We start from the raw sequence: 21,660 nt of genomic DNA on the forward strand, positions 1-21,660 counted from the left end.
TGGTCAGTATTCCTATTTAGGGATAGTCAAGAATTCAAGTTACAACCATGACAACCAAGTTCAGATGCAGATGGAAGTTTCTAGACTTGATCAACGAATGCAGGCCCAAAGATCATAAATCGCTGGAAGGCTCAGCTTTAGTTGAGTAGATCTGAAAGATTATTACATTTTCTTTCACTTCTATGGCCTCAGCTGATCAGTTCTTTCACGGCGCCATTTTTATTTAAGTCCAGTTCTTGTTTGTGCACGTCGACAGCGAGGTAAAATATGTGCAATGTGGCAAATGTCTTCAACAAAACTGTCTACAGCTTGTTTGATCTGCTGACATTTACACTCAGCAGTGTTGTTCTGTTCTTACTAATGACTTCTCCGATGATAAACAATTGCAGATCTAAACTCTAAATGTTCAACGGTGAAATGTGTCGTCTGGCTGCGCAGACAAGTCTGGTCTCCACAACGTGTACACAAGAAAGAAAAGAAAGTGAGAATGATGAGGGCTTTTTTTTTTTAAAAAAAGGAAGAAAATATAAAAAAAAGATCCAGTAGGAAGGTGGGTATCCGAGCCCATAAATTCAGAACATTTGGCGAGTTTTGTCCCTTCCAGACGAGACATGCCAGTTGCCACACGATGGAGGGGAAAGGAGGGAAAAGGGGGCAACCACAAATGCACTACAAAACATCTTTGTTAATTTCATTCAAAAAATGGTTGTCTGCCAACGGTAGCATTAGAACATTACACAAAGCTGATATATATATACACACACGCATAAAATAGGACAGCAAATAGACGACTATAACATCATTTGAAGTATATATCCGCAAAGGGAGCAAGCAGTTTGATCATAAGAATTATTTTGTGCGTCCTATACATGAGTTAACCCGTATATTTGTGTTGCAGCTGGGATAAATTAGCACAGATAGCATGTGGCTTAGCCCTTCAAACTCTATACCTATGACCTATCACTTCTGTCAGATTCTTGTCGGAGTGCAATCGTCAGCTAATATTGCACTTTGTCTAACTTCAGGTTTCTTAAGTCGTTTAGATGTGTTCCCAACAAACCTTTCATTCTGTGTAAAGCTAATTCATGTTTATTTCTGTATGTACTTTTGTACATAATTGTGTAAGTTTTTTACTGTAAATGAGTGCTTCCTTTGTGAAAATGAGTAATTAAAACTTTGCAAAAATAATTTTAGTTTATTTAGTTTTTGTTTCACGTGTATTTACGTTCTGCAGTACTTGCTCAAATTATCCATTTTTTTTCCCAACAGTTTACATGTTTTAACCAAGCAACAACTCAAGCTGGTCAGCGGAGAGAAGCACAAATACAGAGAGCTAGCCTCCGTTCAGCCACGGCCAGGCGAAGGGACATCACTACATCTAAACAGAACCATTGGTCTTAGACTCTAAGGTATATCACATTTTTTTCAGTTTGACGAACTTTTGCATTTAATAAAAAGTGAGTATGAAGATAAAATTAATTTGTAGATGAAAACGTAAGCTTCATAACTCATTTCGGATTATAAATAATATTTTCATCTTAAATTTAAGATTTGTCTACATGAACTATAACTATTTTTGTTATATTGAAATATATTTTACTATGTTCTTGTCCTGCCCTCGTTTCCATTCTGTTTTAAGATTAGAATTAGCTGGCATAACAAACATCTGCACAAATAGCGACTCACACACATGATCGTACGCTTATATAAATTGTCATTAATAAACACAACACTTGCGCTTGTGGTTGACTTATAATTGTTTATTGAACAGTCTTTGTCAAAAAAGGAAGTATCACAGCAAGAAGACAACAAACGTATGCTAAAGTGTAGAACATTAGTTGATATAACACTTTATTGACAATAAAGGGCTCTTCAAGATAGTGTCTGTCTTTAAGGCCATTGTCTTCATCTTAACAGTTATCTGCAAATAATGTGAAAAGACGTTTGCATATTATGTAAGAGTAGTTATTAAACAAAACATCCTGTCTAAAATGTCTTCATTTGGACAAATATCAGGATGTAATGACAGAGACAAGATCTTTCAGATCGCGCTCGCGCGCGTGCGTGCATGAGTGTATGTGTGAGAGAGAGAAAAAGAGACACTCCCAATCTTCTGCTTTTTGTGTCCAATGATGTGAGTTAACCTGGTTACTTGGGGCAAGACGAGCCGTCCCCGCCACACACTCCACACCTGTCTTTCTCCACACCGCCTCCCTCACCCAGGCTCTTGCCGTTACACCCGAAGGCCTGCAGACACAGAAACACTTTATAGCAAACACCTGTTTAAGATTTACGCCTACACACACAAGAACGAGTCTCACATCACAACAGCATTAGAGATGACAACAATGGTGATGGCTAACCAAACATCGGCCTTGTACACATCGCCACGAAATGCCTCTGACGTTAGAGTCGTGGTCCCTGTTGTTGTCGTGACCCCAGCATGGTGTCCCGTCCTGTAGGAGAAAGTGGTTTGTCGAAATGCCATCGACAAGGTCGCAGGTCACTATGCACTTGTTGACCTCTGCAAATAATAGAGAGGGTGAGTGTGACACACAATAGGTCTGTTTCTTTGAAGAGTCCACGTGAGTAAAAATCAGACATTTCCTCTTAAAAATTTAAAATAGCATCTTCCATTTAACTGACCTCCGCTGGTGCTGTGCACTTTGCCCTCTCCAGTCAAGTTGTATGGAGAAGCACCGCTGTCCTTCACCTTTCTACAGATTGCGTTGACCCGTTGTTTGACTAGTTCTGACTCCACGCTGCTCTCGCCTGAACACGCCTTGAGTAACATAATGATTGTCAACATGACAATAAAAAAAATTCACAAGGAGCACACATTGTCTGTATTGTATATAAAACAGATGATTTTTGCCTGTTTTTTGGAGACTTAGCCTTCTGTATCATTTTAATGCACTTTACTGTGAGAGATATGTATTTACATGATTTTGTTATAGTACTGCAGTTAGCGTTAGTTGATGTCTATTAAGCAAGGTAGGCTCTTCCTGTGACCCTTCGGTTGTTGATCCCCCCTCTTTCCTCCCCCACACACACTTGCACATAGTCACATTGACAATACGTTTTTACCTGTCGGAACGGGCACATCTGAGCCTTTACGACACTTCCATTACAGAATGAGGCTATGTAAGGACTGCAGATTGTAAAAAAATACCCTTCTTTTAAATAAAAAGCCAGCAACTATAATAATTCAAAAATTATATTATTGTAAAATAAAGAAGTAAAAGAAAAGTTAACATAAAATACACTAATACTGTAATAATTATAATAATAAATAATGATAATATGTTTTTACTACTATGGCATTTAATACTAAAAACTTATACTGCTGATAAGCATCATCATTTGGAATAGATACTATGATTTTCTGCTGGAAAAATAAAGGTGAGAGATATTGTGCAGATGTTGTTACAGCTGTTAACAATACTCTTGTAGTCGTTACAGTTGTGGTTGGAGACTTACGTGGGTCTGTTACATTGTCGTGTGGAGACGCTGACAGCATCACCACAAGTGTTGTCACAAGGAGAAGACGGACTCCATGGTCCCCAGCCACCTTCCCTCACCAGAGGACGCACATAGTTGGGGTTGACAGTCTTCACCCACGGCACGCACGCTCCGTTGAAACACATCTGTAAGTAAATGTGAAACAAACGTATGCTCGTTATCCCACACTAATACACACACACAGACACACAGACCCGAACAAAGAAAGAAAGATGTCAAAGCTTACAGAAAACTCACTTGCTCTTTCCCACACGGGGTTCCCATGAATGTATTCATTTGTGCGATTTCTCCAAACGGCGATTTTCTCATACAGGTCACAGTATTACAAATCTGTATCAAATTTACACATGCAAATTTCTTATAATCAATCAAAAATTACTACATAAATAAATGAACTCTTCATTCTGCATTTGAATCAATAATGAACTGATCCAGGACTAACGACTAACACGTCCACCCGTTTACAGGCCTACATGCATCCGTTTAAATTTTTTAGTTTTGGTGGTGGTGGTGGTGGTGGTGGTGGTGGTGGTGGTGGTGGTGGTGGTGGTGGTGGTGGTGTTTTTAAGCATCATTAGATGACAAGATAACGATGTGGCTACATTTTTAATGCAGAATCAATTTAAGCCAGTTTTCTCTATTGCCTATACTAAAAGCAGTTGACTTTATTCAGAAGAATAAGTTAGTGATTACCCTGGCCGAACGACTGTGGAAATACTCAAATCCATCCCCGTTAACCAGCTTGCACTGGTCGTTCAAGCCGTGCACCTGACCTATCATCAATCATCAATCATCAATCATCATTATCATCATCATCATCATCATCATCATCATCATCATCATCATCATCATCATCATCATCATTATGTTAACCCGTATATACAAATGTCTGCATCAAAGCACTATAGGTCTGGTGACAAAGAAGTAAGTGAAGACACCATCTTTGCTAGCACTAAGTAAAGGAAACTCAAGTCCACAGTCACGAATACTAAGCTGACAGGAAAGTAAATATGACTTTGACAACAGCATGTTCTTACCTCTGTACAGGGGGACGATGTTGTTGACGCTGTTGTACTTAGAGATGTCAACGTTCTGTTTAAACAGGCAGCCCTTGGAGCTGGTGTCAGACAAGAAGTGAAGACAGGGGATCACATGTAAAGAACTGGCTTCAAACTCTTAAACATCACGTGTGTGTGTGTGTGCGCGCTGGCGGGAGTGGATGGTGGGGATATTTGTAATTTTGTTTTATTTTCTAAAAAATTTTTTGTGTTCAGTTTTGAAAACCTCCTTGACTGTAACATGGTAAGATAAAAAGAGTATGAAATGCTAAGTTACCTCAGAGACTTGTTGAGGGCGGGAAGGTAACAGTCTGTGAAAACAGCCTCTTCTGTGGTCATGAAGCCCGTCTTCACATTGTTTGTAGGATTACAAGATGGATAGGTTCCGTCATGCGTCAGACCAATGCTGCGCAGGATGTTTACAGGTAAAACAAAGGACAGGCAGGGTGACTTTTATAGATAAAATGTGTGTAGTTAATTTTATGAGCCAAAATGGGGCTAAATTAGAAAACTTTTTTGAAAAAAAAAAATAGCATGTTGAGAATTTGTAATTTTAAAAGCTGCTCAGTCGTATAATAACTATATTCCTTTAAGTGACAATATTTTTATATTTTGTAGTTTTTTGTGGCGCAGAGACTAGAGAGATACTGTTATCAATGATGGATGTCTAGATTGTCCAAAGTTGACGTGTTTCGTAAACTAAAGCTTTGTGTATGTTTTTGTTATACCTGTGACCTGTTTCGTGTGCCTCAACCCAACTGTTAAAGCTCGTTCCCTTGGCAATAGAACACCGCCATCTTGGACTGCACATGGTACCCACGTAACTATACCCTATGTATCCGGCAGGCGTGGTGTGCCTGTAAATAAACATTCACCAAAGTAGTATTTAGTATTTAGTATTTTTTTAGTATTTGTTTTAATAAATACTTTTTTGGCAATGTTATAAACAAGAAGAGAATTTACTTGCTCGCGAATTAAGTTCTGGAAACTATTGGAAAAAAAGATAAACTAGATGTAAAATGAAAAATAGCAAAGAGGCCAAAGACGGACTGAGACTTAAGAATGGATGGGAATAAAAGCAAGGATGACAACTGCTCTAGAGATTACATACTCTGTCTCCAGAAATATGTGGTCGAAGGGCAAGTTGGTAGTGAACCTGCAGATATTGTCCATACGGCCAATGATAGCTTTATTGGTTTCGTCGTACCAGGACTGTCAGAAAGAGATGAAAGAAAATTAAGTTTTAGACTGCCTAGGAAACTGACTTTTGAAGGAATCTTTCAACGAAAATACTTTTTGTTTGTCATTGAAATAACAGCAAAAGTAACAGCACTAGTAATCATTGTAGGGGCAGCATGTGGAGAGTAGTTGTAATTACAGTAGATGAAGAAAGGTAGAGAAATTTTACTTTGTCATATTATTGCCTTTTCCTTGAACTACATAACTTCATCATTTTCATGAGTTTGAATTTCACGCTAGTGCATCATGTTTTCCAATTATTTTAAACCTCTCAGATCAATCTTTCCCATTTTGTCACCAAGGTAACGACATCAAAGTTTAGTACTCACCGGGGACTCCCGCCAGATCTCCAGGTGCACGACTTTGATGGTCATGTTCCAGCCCACCACCGAGGGATTCGACAGCAAAGCGTACATCTGTTGACAGCAGGAAAGTATGATTTTTGTTTTCGAAAGGCGAGTAAAAGAAGATTACTGAGCACTTGATTACATACCGAGCAGAAACGGAAGACGAATGTAAAACAAACATTACTCACTCGTAGCGTAAACCACAAGGTGCACACTACTCACGCCACTCCATTTGAGAGAGACGAGATCCATAAGCTGTTGTGTTGTGCTCAGTCTGAATTTCTCCTCTATCTCTGCCAGGAAAAATCGGTCCAGATAAACACCAACCTCGATTGTCGCGTTTTTGTAGGAAGCGGACCGTTTCTTTGCTGTTACACAGAATATAAAAAATCGAGAAAGTAATTCCACGATATGAAGCAGAAGCCTTTTCTGTTTTCCAGGATTTGCTTGCAACACACATAAAACTATGTAGCATTTCCTGTACATACACGATGTACAACTCATTCTTTGCGTCTATATGTGTGAATGCGTGTGTATGACAGAGAGAGAGAGATTGTGTGTGTGCTTGTAACTGGGTGATAAAGGATCATCCTTCAGGTCTTCCTATGGCCTCTACTAAGCAAAAGTTTCTCATTCTCTTGTCTTCTTCATTTTATAAAACTCTCTTACTCAGGTAATTAAAGCTCTTAACCAGACGGAAGTAAAAAAAAGGGAAAGATAAATTTAAAAAAATGCTCGCGTTTCCCACCCACTTCTAATAGCATCTTCATTTGTGTCTAAGTCTTATTGTTCTTTTCGTTTCGTTAGTTCGTGCAAGTTCTCTCTTCATTCCTCTGTGATTTTTATCGTCTGTTTTTCTCTTTCTTTTACTATTCAATTCTGTATCGTGTTATTATCTGTTATTATTTACGTTTATTTACAGCGTATAACTGACCTTCGTCAGGTACGATGACGTCAGTAGTCCCGGATTTCTTTCCCTGCTCAGAGGCAGACCACGTGACGAGCGCTCGCAAATGGGTAGTTGCTGAGCGACGCCTGATGGCAGCAGTTTCCGGAAGTGGGTGCACCTCGTAGTCTCGTTTTCCTGCCTGTATGGCTCCCATCTGGGTGAAATTTTATTAGACTTTAGATTTTGTAAAATATTTTAATAGGATGAAGTTTCCTAACGGCTCATTCAGACATACACATTCATAATCCATTCTTTTTTAAAGATACTAACACCAGTTTGTAAATATGTCGGCCATTTACCACCTATATGTATGTTAGCCACCTGTCTGTATATCCCCCACTTACCACCTGTCTGTATATCCCCCACTTACCACCTGTCCATCACACAGTGACAGCGAGGCGTGCCCCTCTTCACCCTCCAGGCCGCCGCTGAAGAAACAATCTCGGACTTGTGGACGGCGCAGCTCCTCCCTGCCAGAGACACGTTCTACCACCGTCACGTCGGGACTCATGGCGGAACGTTTCTGTAGGGACATGCGCAGCCGCTCACCGGAAGTCAGACGCAACTCGATGTTTCTGGACTCTGTCGACTGATGAGAGGCATGGTCCTCCACATCCCGCTTGGTGAGGCTGAGCAGGAAAGAGAAAGAAAACATCTGGAAAGACTCGAAATGTTGACAGCTCTCTAGCTAAAATATTTCCGTGCTGAATATGTTGTTTACTGTTTGTTTGCTCGTTGTGCATGAATTAACATCTCTTTGATCTGTTTGTTTGAACTGGTTTGTGACAGAAGAACATTACAACAGCTCATTTGTTAATGGTTGACAATACTTTGTTTCCACTAGTCTCCACGCTGCAGTTTAAAAACATCATCATCAATCATCATCATCAATCATCATTATCGTCGTCGTCGTCGTCGTCGTCGTCGTCGTCATCATCATCGTCATCATGTTGTGCGTACAACATGTTTATCTACCGTATTTCTTCTCCAGAGGTCAAATTCATTCCATGTAAGGTCGCAATGGCATATCCCTCAGCTCTAACTGAGGAAAAAATAGAAATCATTAGTAATCTGAATCAAGAAAATTCATTTGTTTTATCATTGAGAAAACATATCTGTCAACGACTTTGTGGTTCGGAGAACATATCCGATATTCACAACTAAGCAGCTGTGTTCGCCCTTAAATATCTTGTTACCCTAGTGAGATAAGGTCAAACTGCGTTTGAATGTCACTATCAATATGAACAAACAAGTATAGGCATTATAACAGAGAGAAAGAGAGAGCGCGCGCCACACACACACACACACAGACGAACTACACACACATCTTACTCTTCCTGTCACCAAAACAAGAACAGATGGCCACAGGATTTTTAGTTATTGTGCAGTGAAACAATGGAACTCTCTCTCCTGTCCATATCCGCCACCTACCCACTATTGAATCCTTCAAACATGCACTGAAAACACACTTCTTCCGTAACACCCTTTCCCATAATGCTAGTCCTTTGTCACACCCTTCCTTTTGCAATATCATGTTAATCTCAGCTCTTGCTCTTGTTATTTAGTTTTCCTCTTTGTGTTTTCTGTATTTGATTTTATTCTTCCTTTAGTACGGTTATTTATTCTTTTATAGTTCATATGTTATTTGTTTGTTTTCCTGTCCCTCGTATGCTGTCCATGTCTCGTTCTTGTTCGCGCTCGGGGTGTAAATATGCGCTTTACAAATTTTGCATTTATTGTTATTATTACATGCATGCAAGTTACACAAGACAAGAGAATACTTCTGACTCTCTCTCAAGCGACTGTCAACACTGATTCAAAAGACAAGTGGGGGATAACTACCCTGACGACTCGAGGGTTATCCTACTCACCAGCTTCTGTGATTCGCCTCACGTAGTCCGTCTGCTCGACGTCTGTCATCAAGTCCGGGAGCTACAATAACAGACAGACCACACAGATGGTGTCAACCTCTACACAGTTGGTTATTTCACCTTCATCTACTCTCCTAACCGTAATGATCTCAAGTGTTTGGCTTTAAACACTGTACTTCTTTGATTATTACTACTGATGTATATTACTCTAGTGTTGTTATGACTGTGGTGTGACCACCTCTGCTTCTGCCCTATCATAACTTCCTGTGTTTACTTCGGTTAATGGTGAAGATGAATCGTATACACTCCTAGTACTAATAAAAGAAGACTTGTACTGCTATTAGTGAAAGAAGCTAGTATCGTCAGGTATTTCAAGCTGAGCTTTGTGACTGACCTAACCTAGAGTAAGGTCGAGGTTTAGGACAGGAGAGCATTGTACATTTAGACAATCTATAGGACATGCGTGTCCGTGTAAAGCTCTTCTCGGAATGTGTTGGCTGAAAGAACAAGTGATATCCTAGGTATCCTAATCATAATGATAAAAGGATACTTACAGACCACACAAGTTCCGCTGACGACAGGCCTATCCCCAGCGACAGCCACAACACAAGGAAGTACATCGTTAATTCTTGCCGAAGACTGAAAGAAGAGCATGTTTTAGCATTGTAGTCCTCATAGCCATTTCATAACCTGTTGTCGGTAAAGGGATTTTTTTGTATAGAATAGATACAATATTTCATATGGAATGGATATAGTACACATAATATATATCATACACTCAAAACACATCACTCCTGCCTCTCTTTCTCGCTGTTTATACAACCTTGCCCCACTCCCTTCATTGTGTATCATCACTTGAAGTATTACAGTAATGTTTTAAGAATATTCCTGAATTTAGTTTCTCTAATAACTGTTGTGCTGGTAGATTTCTATTTATAGAACATCATCACTAACAGAAAATCCGTTAGGAATGAAAAGCGCTTCTGACCTGTCAGTGACCGACTTATCGGCACTGATCTTGTTTCTCCAAAAGGACGTATTTATATCATTCTGTCCTGAACAAGTAGGACGACAGTTCGTACAACCTTACGCACGTGCGTTAACTTGGTCAAATATTTTGTTGGCCTGATTTCCTTTATTCGACGCACTCTCTTGAAAGCGCTTTTTAGCGCGTGCCACTCAGCTTTAGATACCCCAGTGCCTACTGTTGGTTGGCTACTCAACTGAAATACTTTTATTTTCTCAGCAATAAGTGGATATCAAATCAATCTGCCACCAGATATTTTTAGACCACTGGGTCAACGGGCAATCAAAAGAGAGTAAAGACTTCAAGTCGATCCAATATTGACTACCAGGTGGTTGGCGAGTTCAAATGTCTGGTCAACTTCTCGGAGCTAATCCCGAAACCCAGGGTAGAGAACTCGACAGGACACAGGAGAGGGAGGAGTCTGCTCCAAAGGCCATTCTTACCATTCAAGGTGCCGAGACCTCTAGAGTGCACCCTAATTGTAGTGGGGAAAATATTGGCAAACAAGTCAGCGTAATGGCCAAAGTTCAAATGTCCTGAACGTTCATCTCAAAATCGTGATCTTTAAACATAACCTTACCAAACTTGGTCAAACGTCTAATGATATTACCCAGTTAAAAAATCTTTGATTGCTAATTTTGTTAAGAAGTGTCATTTAATGATTTTTTCTAGTTTATTTTATTATCAAGGTAACGGTACTGGCTATTTTTGTATTATACTTGTTTGGACACAGAATTTTCATTCTGTATTCGGCTGAAATTATTCTGTAAATACATATTTTTTACTTTGCATATATATATATAAGTAAATATATGTTGTGATTCTACAAATATGATGTTAAAATTTTCAGAACGTGCAGAAACAAGTGTTTTATTTATTTGGCACGTGTCTTTGCACGTTTCAGGTTTTGTTGGTGTACTGTGTCAATAGGCAAATGTTTTTTACCTTTACTTTTTTTTAAAGATATTACAAAATAATTTCTTAAAATTAACAGTTCTTGTAAGTTGTTTTATTCAAACTCGGATCAATATGTGTACATAGAAAATTTCTAACACTTATGTGAAGTGTTTACCCAATTAGAGAAGAAAGCAAGAGTATGGGGCATGACTAAGCTCCTCCCTCAAACACTTTAAAAATAACAAAAATGCTGCATCTTTGGGCAATAATTAACGCTGACGGCAACCAAGCCAAGAAAGTCGAGGACAGGCGACACAGTTGTGAAATTCGTCAAACCTGAAATCTGCGATTCCCTGGTGGATATGAGTCAGGTAAGGGACAACCATCTACATGCTGCTCTAGTGTGCTTACCTTGTGTCTCCAGACAGGTGGCGCTCGAGGACTAACACAGCAAGCAAGAGGAGACCGAGGCAGGTCTCAGCACACAACTCCTACCCTTCTTGACACTATGCTAATAGGTATTTCAATTATATACTTTAGTAGTATATTGTAACGGTAACAGCTGTGGGTGTAGTTGTATGACGTACAAATTGTCATCTTCTTTCTGCAACTGAAGGTTGGGAAGTTGACCTATGTGTGAAAATGCCGGTAGTCTTTAAGTGTTTACCGCAGGACAGCCGAAAACTAGCAGGTGGGGCAGACTGTAATTATCAACTGTAATTGTTTATTATTTCCCAGTATATAACAGTACGTTTATGAGCTTACGACTGGCAATATCTTCAGTTCACTTAGTAACGTAATATAGACCTCGAATGTTAGGAAACGTGTACAGCTATAAAGTGTTCTTTGAACTTCAGTTTTGTTTGTTGTTGTTGTTGTTGTTGTTGTTGTTGCTGATGTTTTTTTCTTGTACTGCCTTGTATTTTCCCTTTTGCGTTCAAGGCTTGCGATGGTGCATGAAGCGTCGCATGAGTGAGGAAATAACCGAAACTATATATATATAACAATATATAACTAATGTGAGCAATATGTACTTATCTTCGATGTCTTGGGATGGTCTGTGCATGCGCTTAAAGACAAAATTCATAACCACTCTGCACATCACGTGCACAATAACACAAGCTGTGGCCGACAGTTAACATGGGTCTGACGATCAGGTTTCGCTAGCAGTCAAGAGACTGGACAAGGACTACATGAGCTTCTCTAGTCTTTCACTGCCAGCAAGACCTGATCGCCATGCGCATGTAAATTGTCGTCGGGTTGTTTTGTTGTGTAGGTGACATACTGAGCGGCAATGCCGTCACTAATAACAAAAGTGTATTTGACACGTCACGTCACTGACAAATCCTGTTTTTGACAAGCGGCGTCACTTATAAATCTTGTATTTAGTCTGAACAATTAGTTATCCCCATCATTATCATCGTCGTCGTCGTTGTCATTAATAATATTATCCAAAGTTGTCACTTTGGTACAGTTTAGTCTCGTGAGTCCTGATAGAAATGAGGTGCGCATGTCTCTGCTCCGTAATCGAATCGCAGTCGGTGCTAACGCGAGCTTTGACTAGCGGTTATCAAAGCATCCTCAATTCAATGTTCTCCCTTTTTCTCTAGCACTCACTTCCTTTTACCTAGAATTGACTTGTCTGATGGGTTACATGCTACCGTGGATCCAAACTTGCACCTCGCAAAAGCGCAACACTACTCTTTCGTAACGTTTGAAAAAAAAAAATAAATAGAGGAAAGAGAAAAAAATTAAATTGTGCTCAAAGCAGTTATGTGACAAGAGTGTGTTAATGAATGTGTGTAAATATGTTAGTTTTATCGATCTGAATGACATACTTAACTGACTATGTATATAGATGCTGTGACTATTAAACATCCATATGCCCACAGAGGAAGTATAAAGTGGTAATTAAAGACAGCAGTCTGATCAGATTCTTTATCGTGAGATTTATTCAATACTATTATTAAACTGGAACCAACACAACTAAAGTACAATAAATACACAACTTGTTAAGAGTACATCAGAGATAAATAAGAGTGATATTTCCGTTATAATCTCTTGTGCTTCGACAACGTGGTTATATCATCTCTTTCAGCTTTTCGCAGCAGTCTATCTGAAAACAATTAAAAAGACAATAAATAGTTTTTCGCACAGCACGTGATATCTGAGAGACATGGCTGAAAGATGAGAGGTATAATAATGTGGATAAGCGACTTACGTTTGTGTACGTGTGTGTGTGTGTGAGAGAGAGAGAGTTTGTTTAATAAGGAAATATCTCAATATTACCAATTACCTTCTGAATATCTGCAATGGTCACAGATGGCTGCACGAGTTACTTGCGGCAAGACGAGCCGTTTCCCCCACACACTCCACACCTGTCTTTCTCCACACCGCCTCCCTCACCCAGACTCTTGCCGTTGCACCCGAAGGCCTGCAGACAGAACCACTTAACGTGAATGTCTTTCACCTTGCTGGCTGTGCACACACTGAGGACGATTGTATGACGTAACAGGCGGCTCCACGTGATAACCTCGTCAACATTCATGACGACATTGATGAAGACTCACCAAACATCGGCCTTGTACACATCGCCACGAAATGCCTCTGACATTAGAGTCGCGGTTCCTGTCGTTGTCCTGACCCCAGCATGGTGTCCCGTCCTGTAGGGCAAAGAGGGTTGTGGAGGTCCCATCCACATGGTTGCAGGTCGCCGTGCACTTGCTGACCTCTGAAAAAGTCAAGAGTTGAGAACTGATACAGGTGAGAAGCCTGTACCTGTACAATCCGCTCGTATGGTACAAAGAAGCTGGCATTTCGGTTGAGGAGTTACATTTCCTGCTGAGTAACTCACCGCCGCTGGTGCCGTTCAGTTTGCCCTCTCCAGTCAGGCTGTACGATGACCCACCACTGGCCTTCACCTTGCTGCACACGGCCTTGACCCGTTGTTGGACAAGTTCCGACTCCACGCTGCTCTCACCTGAGCACGCCTTGAGTGACAAATAGAGGACAGACATAAGAGGTGTGTGCGAATAAAGTATATTGTAAGTGTATTTTCTGATATCTGAAGTCCAGGATACAGCAAGGATTTGCACGTGATTGTATATTTAGTAAATAAAGTCTTTTTTCTCTCTGCAACACACATACATACACTGCGCGCGCAGAGAAGTGAGAATGAAAAGACTCTAGAAACATTTTTACCTGTCGAGACGGGCACATCTGAGCCTTGATGACATCTCCTTTACAAAATGGGGCCACGGATGGTCTGTGGATTTAATCAACAGTTTTCGTTTAAATTTATCAAACCCAACGTACTCCTATTGTAAAACTTTCCTTGTCGAGTACAAATTGTATGAGAAATCCACAAATCGCTAGTAATGTCTTCATGCATTTAAAGAAACACTGCTCTCCTTCCAACAACAAAAACTCTTTCTCACTTTACACAAAATGTAACCCTGGTAATTGAGAATTATTTTGTATGAATGTAAAGAAAAACCATTCTTAATAAGACATAATAAATGTGGGCTACTGTTAACCTTCCACTGTCTCTGATACTCAGTTTTATAGCGAATGAGACACTTTAAGTATTTTAAAAATTTGCATTTTTTAAACCACAAAACATAAGTTGTTTTCTGGCTGTAACTGTCTCTACAGCATGTTACATCCGCTATTATCATGCCACCAGTCCAGAAATACCAGTTCGTTGGCACAGTGTGAGTGGATTTACTGTTGAATGGCTGTAGTCATGGCAGGTGACTTACACTGGGCTGTTACATTGTCGTGTGGAGACGCTGACAGCATCACCACAAGTGTTGTCACAGGGAGAAGACGAACTCCATGGTCCCCAGCCACCTTCCTTCACCAGAGGACGCACATAGTTGGGGTTCACAGTCTTCACCCACGGCACGCACGCTCCCTCGAAACACATCTGTAAAAGAAGACTTTTATGTTATTATATAGAGAGAGACACACACACTCGCATGTATACATATTATTTATATACACACAGACAGACAGAGAAATACGTCAGTAAACTCACTTGTTCTTTCCCGCAAGGAGTTCCCATAAATGTTTTCATCTCTGCAATTTCTCGAAACGGCGATTTTCGTATGCAGGTAATACCGGCACATGTCTGAATAAATATAAAGTACGTGTAAGGTTTTTAATTGCTTGTTGAATTAAAAGAAAATTTAATTACACACTCCTGAACTCTCAGTATTAATATACCATGCATGAGAATCATGTATATTAATAAATTTATTACAATGAAATTTATATAATGTAATATACATATATTTTTTCAAACACAGCTTTAAGTACACTTACCCTAAAAATCCGGTGATGTTGCAACAGATAAGTAACGTGTATTGACGAGTTTATGTCTCCGTACTATTAATGCGGGTTAGTTGTGAAATGTTTTTGACTGCCCTTTAAAAAGTATGTTTATTGTCTTTCCCCCTCCATTCGTCCCTTATGTTTTAACAACGACAGCATCCCACTCCTACAGTGTCCTCCATTGTAGCAGGCCATGTGATTACAAAGAGCTTGGCACTTACATCAGCCGATGGACGGTGCAGATACTGGAATCCATCTCCTTGAACGAACTGGCATTGGCTGTCCAGCCCGTACCGCTGACCTGTTTACACCATCATTAGTCGTAAATCATAATGTTTCATAATCAAGGAAATATAAATAAAGGTTTTCTATTCGGAAGGAAAGGAAGACTGTGTAACAATAATAGAAGAAGACACGTGTATGCATGTATCTCTGTATGCATTTATGTCTGTTTGCTTGTATACAAATGTATCCACGTGAAAAAAATGTTTATGTGTATTTAAATATGAGGTTGACAACATCTGATTCCATTGACAACATTAGAATGACAGGCACAGTGAAAAGTAAATTCATCGTTGACCAGAACAGTTTCTTACCTCTGTACAGGGGCACGATGTTTTTGACGCTGGTGTACTTAGAGGCGTCAACGTTCTCTTCAAACAGACAGGTCTTGGTTCTGGTGTCAGACAACACATGAGTACATAAGTCTCCGTGTGAAGGACTGGGTTAACTGATTTTATTGTATTATGCATGTAATTACCTTTGTGTGAGAGAGACAAAGGGAAAGAGAAAGAGAAGTGTGTGTGTGTGCGCCTCCGAGAGGTTTTATTTATTGTATTACCTTTATGTAGTATTGCATTTTCTAGAATCACTATGAAAGAATAATATCGTGCGAAAAAGTACTAATGAGAAAGAAGTGTTACGCACCTCAGAGAACTGTCGAGGACCGGGGCGTAACAGTCTCTGAAGACAGTCTCCTGCATGGACATGAAGCCCTTCGGTACGTTGGGGTCACAAGACGTGAAGGTGTTGTCATGGTTCAGACCAATGCTGCACGTGACGTTTATCGGTATAAAAGAAGACATCAATTTTTACCAGTCTATTTTCTTGTTGTTATTGTTGTTATTTTCATTTATTTCAGTTTTCACAATCATTCGGAGAGGGATTTAGTGAGTCAGTCGCTGGAATAAAAACATCTACTACTCAACGGCTATAAGAGAAAGAGGAGATAATTTGTAGGTTATTCAGATACTAGCAGCCTTCCACAGATCCCGCTAATTACTGCTTCTAAATGCTAAACGCGAGGCCGTAGCTACCTCAAGTGTGATTCTGGGATTTCCATGTCGCATTCATCATCTCCTATGAGACGATTTGGAAACAAGGGTAAACTTAAGATTAAGACCGCTACTATTCTGCCCTACCTGTGACCTGTTTCGTGAATCTCGATCCAGTTGTTCAAGTTCACTCCCTTGGCAATAGAGCAGCGCCATCTTGGATTGCACATCGTACCCTGCCAACTGAGTCCTACCGTATTACCGGGTGTGTCTCTGGCAATGACAGAAACACGGAAATTATTTTGCATTTGATGACGATTACTGTGGTCAGCAACGATGTAAAATAAACAACTACGTGAGTAAGTCATAAAGACACAATGACAAAAGCAGGAAAAGAAAATAGAAAGACAGAAATACGATAAAAAAAACAACAACAGAGATCCAGATATATATATAGTGAGAGAAGAAGTCAAAGCACGTACGCCGTCTCCAGCATGATGTGGTCGAAGGGTTTGTCAGTAGTAAACATGCAGATATTGTCCATTCGGCCGCCGAGGTTGTCAACGGTTTCGTTGTACCAGGACTATTCAGGAGAAACACAAGAAAACAAAGTTTTTAACGACAAATTACATTTGAATTAGTCCATTGACAGAGTTATCTCCGCCTTTTTGGCCAGCTGTAGTACAATGTATAGTAGCCGAGGAAACAAATGTCGTCAGACACAGCCATTATTTTTTCGACAGTGTACATCATCGTGTTACACGCACAAAGACGAAGCAAAGTAAACCATTATAAAGATGACAGATAATATGTCGCCATCAGTAATAAGTCACAATAACACGTGACTGTCCCCTAGTGACGTCATAGAGTCCAACACTCACGGGTGTCTCGCGCCAGATCTCCAGGTACACGACTTTCATGGTGATCTTCCAGCCGATCACCGAGGGATTGGACAGCACGGCGTACATCTGTTGACATTAAAGTCATTGTAGAAAACCTCGTGGATAGCAGTTTATGGTTGAGAATGAGAAGAGAGGCGATTCAAGTAAAGATAACATCTCCACTTTTACTGGACACGACTGTTTACAAAATTCATACACTAAATACATACAGCTGATTTAACACACACACCGAAGGTGCAAAGTACTCACGCCACTCCATTTGAGAGCCACGAGATCTGTCAGTTGCTGTGTTGTGCTCAGTCCGAATTTTCCCTCCATGTTTGCCAGGAACAACCTGTCCAGGTAGACGCCCACCTCTATTGTCGCGCTTTTGTCGGCTACGGATCGTCCTCCTACAGGTACAGAGAATCATAGAAACCGCGCGGTCTAATATTTTATCTGTGACATTTGTGTTCTTTTTTTATTTTATTTTTATTTATTTATTTATTTATTTTTTGCTTTTACCACAAATGAAACACAGGTAAAATAATAAATTATACATTTAGCGCAAATAATGTGTCGGTATATAGTTAATTTTACTTTTGCAATAATTCCACACACATAATTATAATACACACATAAATTTGACAAGAAATATCTCCTCTTCATATTTGTTCGTTTGAGTATATTTTTAGTACTGTTCGCTGGAGCATTATTAATTTATATATAAATGTATGTCAATTACTCTGTTGCTCTGTCCGTCATATTTTTCAGAAATTCATCCAGCTTTTATTTGCTTTGTGCATTAGTATTTCCTGTTGTAAAAATCAACGTTTGTTTTCAATTCTTTTCTTCTAATGATATTTTTGTTTACCAATCCTTTCTCTCTCACCGTGGGTATCTTGGTTGCTGTATATTTGACTTTCATCAGGAATTTCAGGGACGATATTGTAAACATCTCTCTTTTCCTGTTCAGAGTTAGACCACGTGACGAGCACACGCAAAGGCTCTGTAACCGAGCGACGCCTGGTGGCAGTAGTTTCCGGAAGTGCGTGCAGCTCGAAGTCTCGTTTCCGTGAGCGTATGGCTCCCATCTAAGTCAATTTTTGCAGTAACTTTATTAAGTGAAACATTGTTATGAAAAGTGCTGCACAAACACACACACACACTCCTCCGATCTTTCAAATTCTTCTATTATTCTTTCCCTCCTCAACTTCCCAATTTCTGCTTGTGCAGTTCAAGTTACTCCCCCCACAGCCCCACTTACCACCTGTCTGTATATCCCCCACTTACCACCTGTCCATCACACAGTGACAGCGAGGCGTGCCCCTCTTCACCCTCCAGGCCGCCGCTGAAGAAACAATCTCGGACTTGTGGACGGCGCAGCTCCTCCCTGCCAGAGACACGTTCTACCACCGTCACGTCGGGACTCATGGCGGAACGTTTCTGTACAGACATGCGCAGTCGCTCACCGGAAGTCAGATGCAACTCGAAGTTTCTGGACTCTGTCGATGGATGAGAGGCGTGGTCCTCCACATCCCGCTTGGTGAGACTAAACAGAAAATAGGAAAATATTTGGAGAGACTTGACATTTTCACCATCGAGTTGCTGGCATTTGGAGGAGCTGGTCTACGTCATCCCAGTGTATTTTAAAACTGACAGTCAGTCGTCTAAACATATTATGGTCTGCATTGAGTATCGATGTGTGCAGAAGACATTTACATACCCAGTATGTTCTCCGGAGTACAAACTCGTCCCATACAAGGTCGCAATGTCATATTCCTCCGCCTCAACTACAGAAAAAAAGATGAAGCTCCTTAATAATTAGATCATTGGAATACGTTTGCTTTTTTGGTAGAGTATGTGAAATCAATGATTTGTACGGCAACGTCTAAGAGAAATCAAAGTGTGTGATGGTAGAAAAACGTGACTGCTTGATTGTATCAGTCATTTTAAAGAAGGTGTTAGGGCTAGTCGTAAATAAATCCCAAATAATTATACTTCATACCTTTAATTAAAACGCATGCATGTATGCATGAAAACAATTTTCACTACCTCATCACACATACACAGCGTATACAAGCAAACGTACACACAACACGGAAGCATACAGCCCCGTCGATCAGTGACCGATCTAAGGTCCAAAACTACTGCAGACCTTTTACATCGACTCTGAAGACAAGATCAGATGACAGATACCCTGACGATCCCACCATTGCACGTGCATGCACCTACCCTGACGACCCAAAGGAGAGTCTTACTCACCGGCTCGTGTGATTCGCCTCACGTGGTCCATCAGCTCGACGTCTGTCATCAAATCCGGGAGCTGCACACAAAGACATGACAGAACAAACACACTGTTCATCTTTGAGAAGGAAACTCAGCTGGTCATTTCAACATCACCTCTCTTCTCGCAGAATTTTTTTCATAAGCTAAAGAATAATTTTACTGATGTCGATAGAACTAATCTTTCTGTGTTTTATGCATAAGATACCACTCATAAAAACATACTATGGCTTTTTTTCAAAAAGAGGTTTCAGTATTCTGGTAAAAGTGGGTAAAAGTTAGTTTCTCTGTTACAAGCCGATACTTACAGAGCGGAGGTTGGCCGCTGATGACATCCCCGCTGCCAGTAACAACCACAACACAAGGCAGGACATTCTCGTGTCCTTTGTCAATGTTGCAGCTTAAAGTTGATAACAAATCTTCAGTCGGTACAACTGAAAGAATATATCATTTTCATCCTCATTGACATTGCCATCTATTTCCTTTTCTGTTTACAGACTTTGGTTGTACTTCCATATCAAACACATTTCATTTTTGCCTGTCTTCTCGAACTGCTGTAGACCTACTCTCCAAATAAATGTCGTCAACATTAGTTGATATATTCACCGTTTTTGAATACTTGAAAAGTTTATGCATTGTTTCTTTTTCATTAGGAACTCGCTACTTATAATTCATTTCCCTGTTCCATCATTTTCTATCTTCGTTTCAAATATTGTTTGAAAAAAGTTTTCTTCTTTCTTCAAACAACTGATCTGCTTTTGGATTGTCCGCTTTCTTCTCCTGACAGCGCTTGATAGAAAATAAAGAATATTTTACGAACCTGCCTCTGGCCTTGTCGACAGTTCAGATGGTCATGTTGCTGTCAGAGGGCGTGGGACGTGTTTATAGTCCTGTGTCTTGAAAAGCCAGGAAGACAATTAGACACGCGTGGACTGTCATAACATGGAGTGTGTATGGCTGCTTTTGACTTCAGCCTTCTTTACATCCCTGTTGTTGCCGACACTAGTTGAACCTGATAGCCCCCCGACTGTGACGGATCACAAAGGAAGTTATTTCCTCTTTCTGTCTCAGTGACTATCTTATCGCGAATTGCATGTGAGTTGCGAACAATTAGTCAATAGTCTCTTTCGCCTCCTTTGCGGAAATCAAATGGTGTGCTGGTGTACATTCCGGAAGTGGACCGAAATGATAACATCATTGTTAATCACTTCTGATCTGATAACATCTTTGTTAATTATCGCTCAGCTAATAACATTGCCACGGCTCCTCACAGAGTCGTTATTCCCTGTTTTTTGGCAGATTTTTATTTTGTTTATAAGCTTTTAAACGTCAAACCATAAACATATTTATAAGGAATTTGTTTGTTTGTTTGTGTTTTGTGCCGTGCCAGCAACTATAAAGGGCAAAAGGTAGCTCTAACTTTAAAGGATTTGGGATTAGTCTTCCCAAGTCATATAAATATGATATTTTGTAAAAAAAAACCCAACATAGTAAGTAAAAGATGTAAAGAGGTGAATAAAGTGTAAAAAGGGTTGGTGAAACCCAAAACAGGTTTCCAGCACACTAAAAACAGAAGAAAAACTGTCAGAACATAAAAATTGTTTAGATTTGATGGTAAATTCCTATCTGCTTTAAAAAAGAAAAGATTGCTGCCGATGGGACGGATCTAAATAAGGGAAATAGAGAATTCTCTGTAAAAAGCTGATAACGGGTAGTCTGAAGCTTCGGACAGATAATCAGAAAGTGTAAAACATTAAAATTTCCTCTACACCAGGGACAAACAGGTGGTGGTTCACCTCTCAAGGGGTGTCCTTGCGTGGCATAGGTGTGTCCTGTCCTTAATCTTGTAAGGACCACCTCCTCCCGCCTCCTAAGGTGGCAAGAAGGTAGGCGGTCGGAAAGGCAGGGCAGGGTGGCATATAACTTTTGGCTCATAGTGTCCCAGTGGCGTTGCCATAAGGACTGAATGTAAGC

General features: G+C 40.1%; 1 protein-coding gene and 1 long non-coding RNA gene across 4 annotated transcripts; one reads left to right on the forward strand and one right to left on the reverse strand.

The window, feature by feature from the left end:
* Positions 1–1,739: 1,739 nt before the first annotated feature.
* LOC112557636 (A disintegrin and metalloproteinase with thrombospondin motifs adt-2-like) lies at positions 1,740–20,650 on the reverse strand. Of its 3 annotated transcripts, none has more exons than XM_025227626.1 (20): positions 20,507–20,650; positions 19,995–20,120; positions 19,666–19,726; positions 19,127–19,193; positions 18,694–18,952; positions 18,293–18,494; positions 17,671–17,813; positions 17,401–17,487; positions 17,002–17,102; positions 16,667–16,792; positions 16,173–16,295; positions 15,842–15,921; positions 15,467–15,546; positions 14,950–15,042; positions 14,672–14,838; positions 14,112–14,175; positions 13,765–13,900; positions 13,481–13,641; positions 2,104–2,247; positions 1,740–1,921 (listed from the first exon to the last, which is right to left on the reverse strand). In XM_025227626.1, exons 2-19 carry the CDS (start codon positions 20,058–20,060, stop codon positions 2,149–2,151), a joined length of 2,115 nt encoding a protein of 704 aa, XP_025083411.1. In that variant the 5' UTR covers positions 20,061–20,120; positions 20,507–20,650; the 3' UTR covers positions 1,740–1,921; positions 2,104–2,148. The 3 variants fall into 3 exon arrangements, with proteins under 3 accessions (XP_025083411.1, XP_025083410.1, XP_025083409.1); XM_025227624.1 differs by lacking the exons at positions 1,740–1,921; positions 2,104–2,247 and adding exons at positions 12,843–13,026; positions 13,207–13,344; XM_025227625.1 differs by having other exon boundaries at positions 1,740–2,247.
* LOC112557639 lies at positions 3,516–6,248 on the forward strand. Its single transcript, XR_003097978.1, has 4 exons — positions 3,516–3,649; positions 4,627–4,676; positions 4,946–5,005; positions 6,122–6,248. It is a non-coding gene; the product is annotated as an uncharacterized LOC112557639 (long non-coding RNA).
* Positions 20,651–21,660: the final 1,010 nt, after the last annotated feature.

This window comes from Pomacea canaliculata, linkage group LG2, assembly GCF_003073045.1.
Source record: "Pomacea canaliculata isolate SZHN2017 linkage group LG2, ASM307304v1, whole genome shotgun sequence".
NCBI lineage: Eukaryota > Metazoa > Mollusca > Gastropoda > Architaenioglossa > Ampullariidae > Pomacea > Pomacea canaliculata.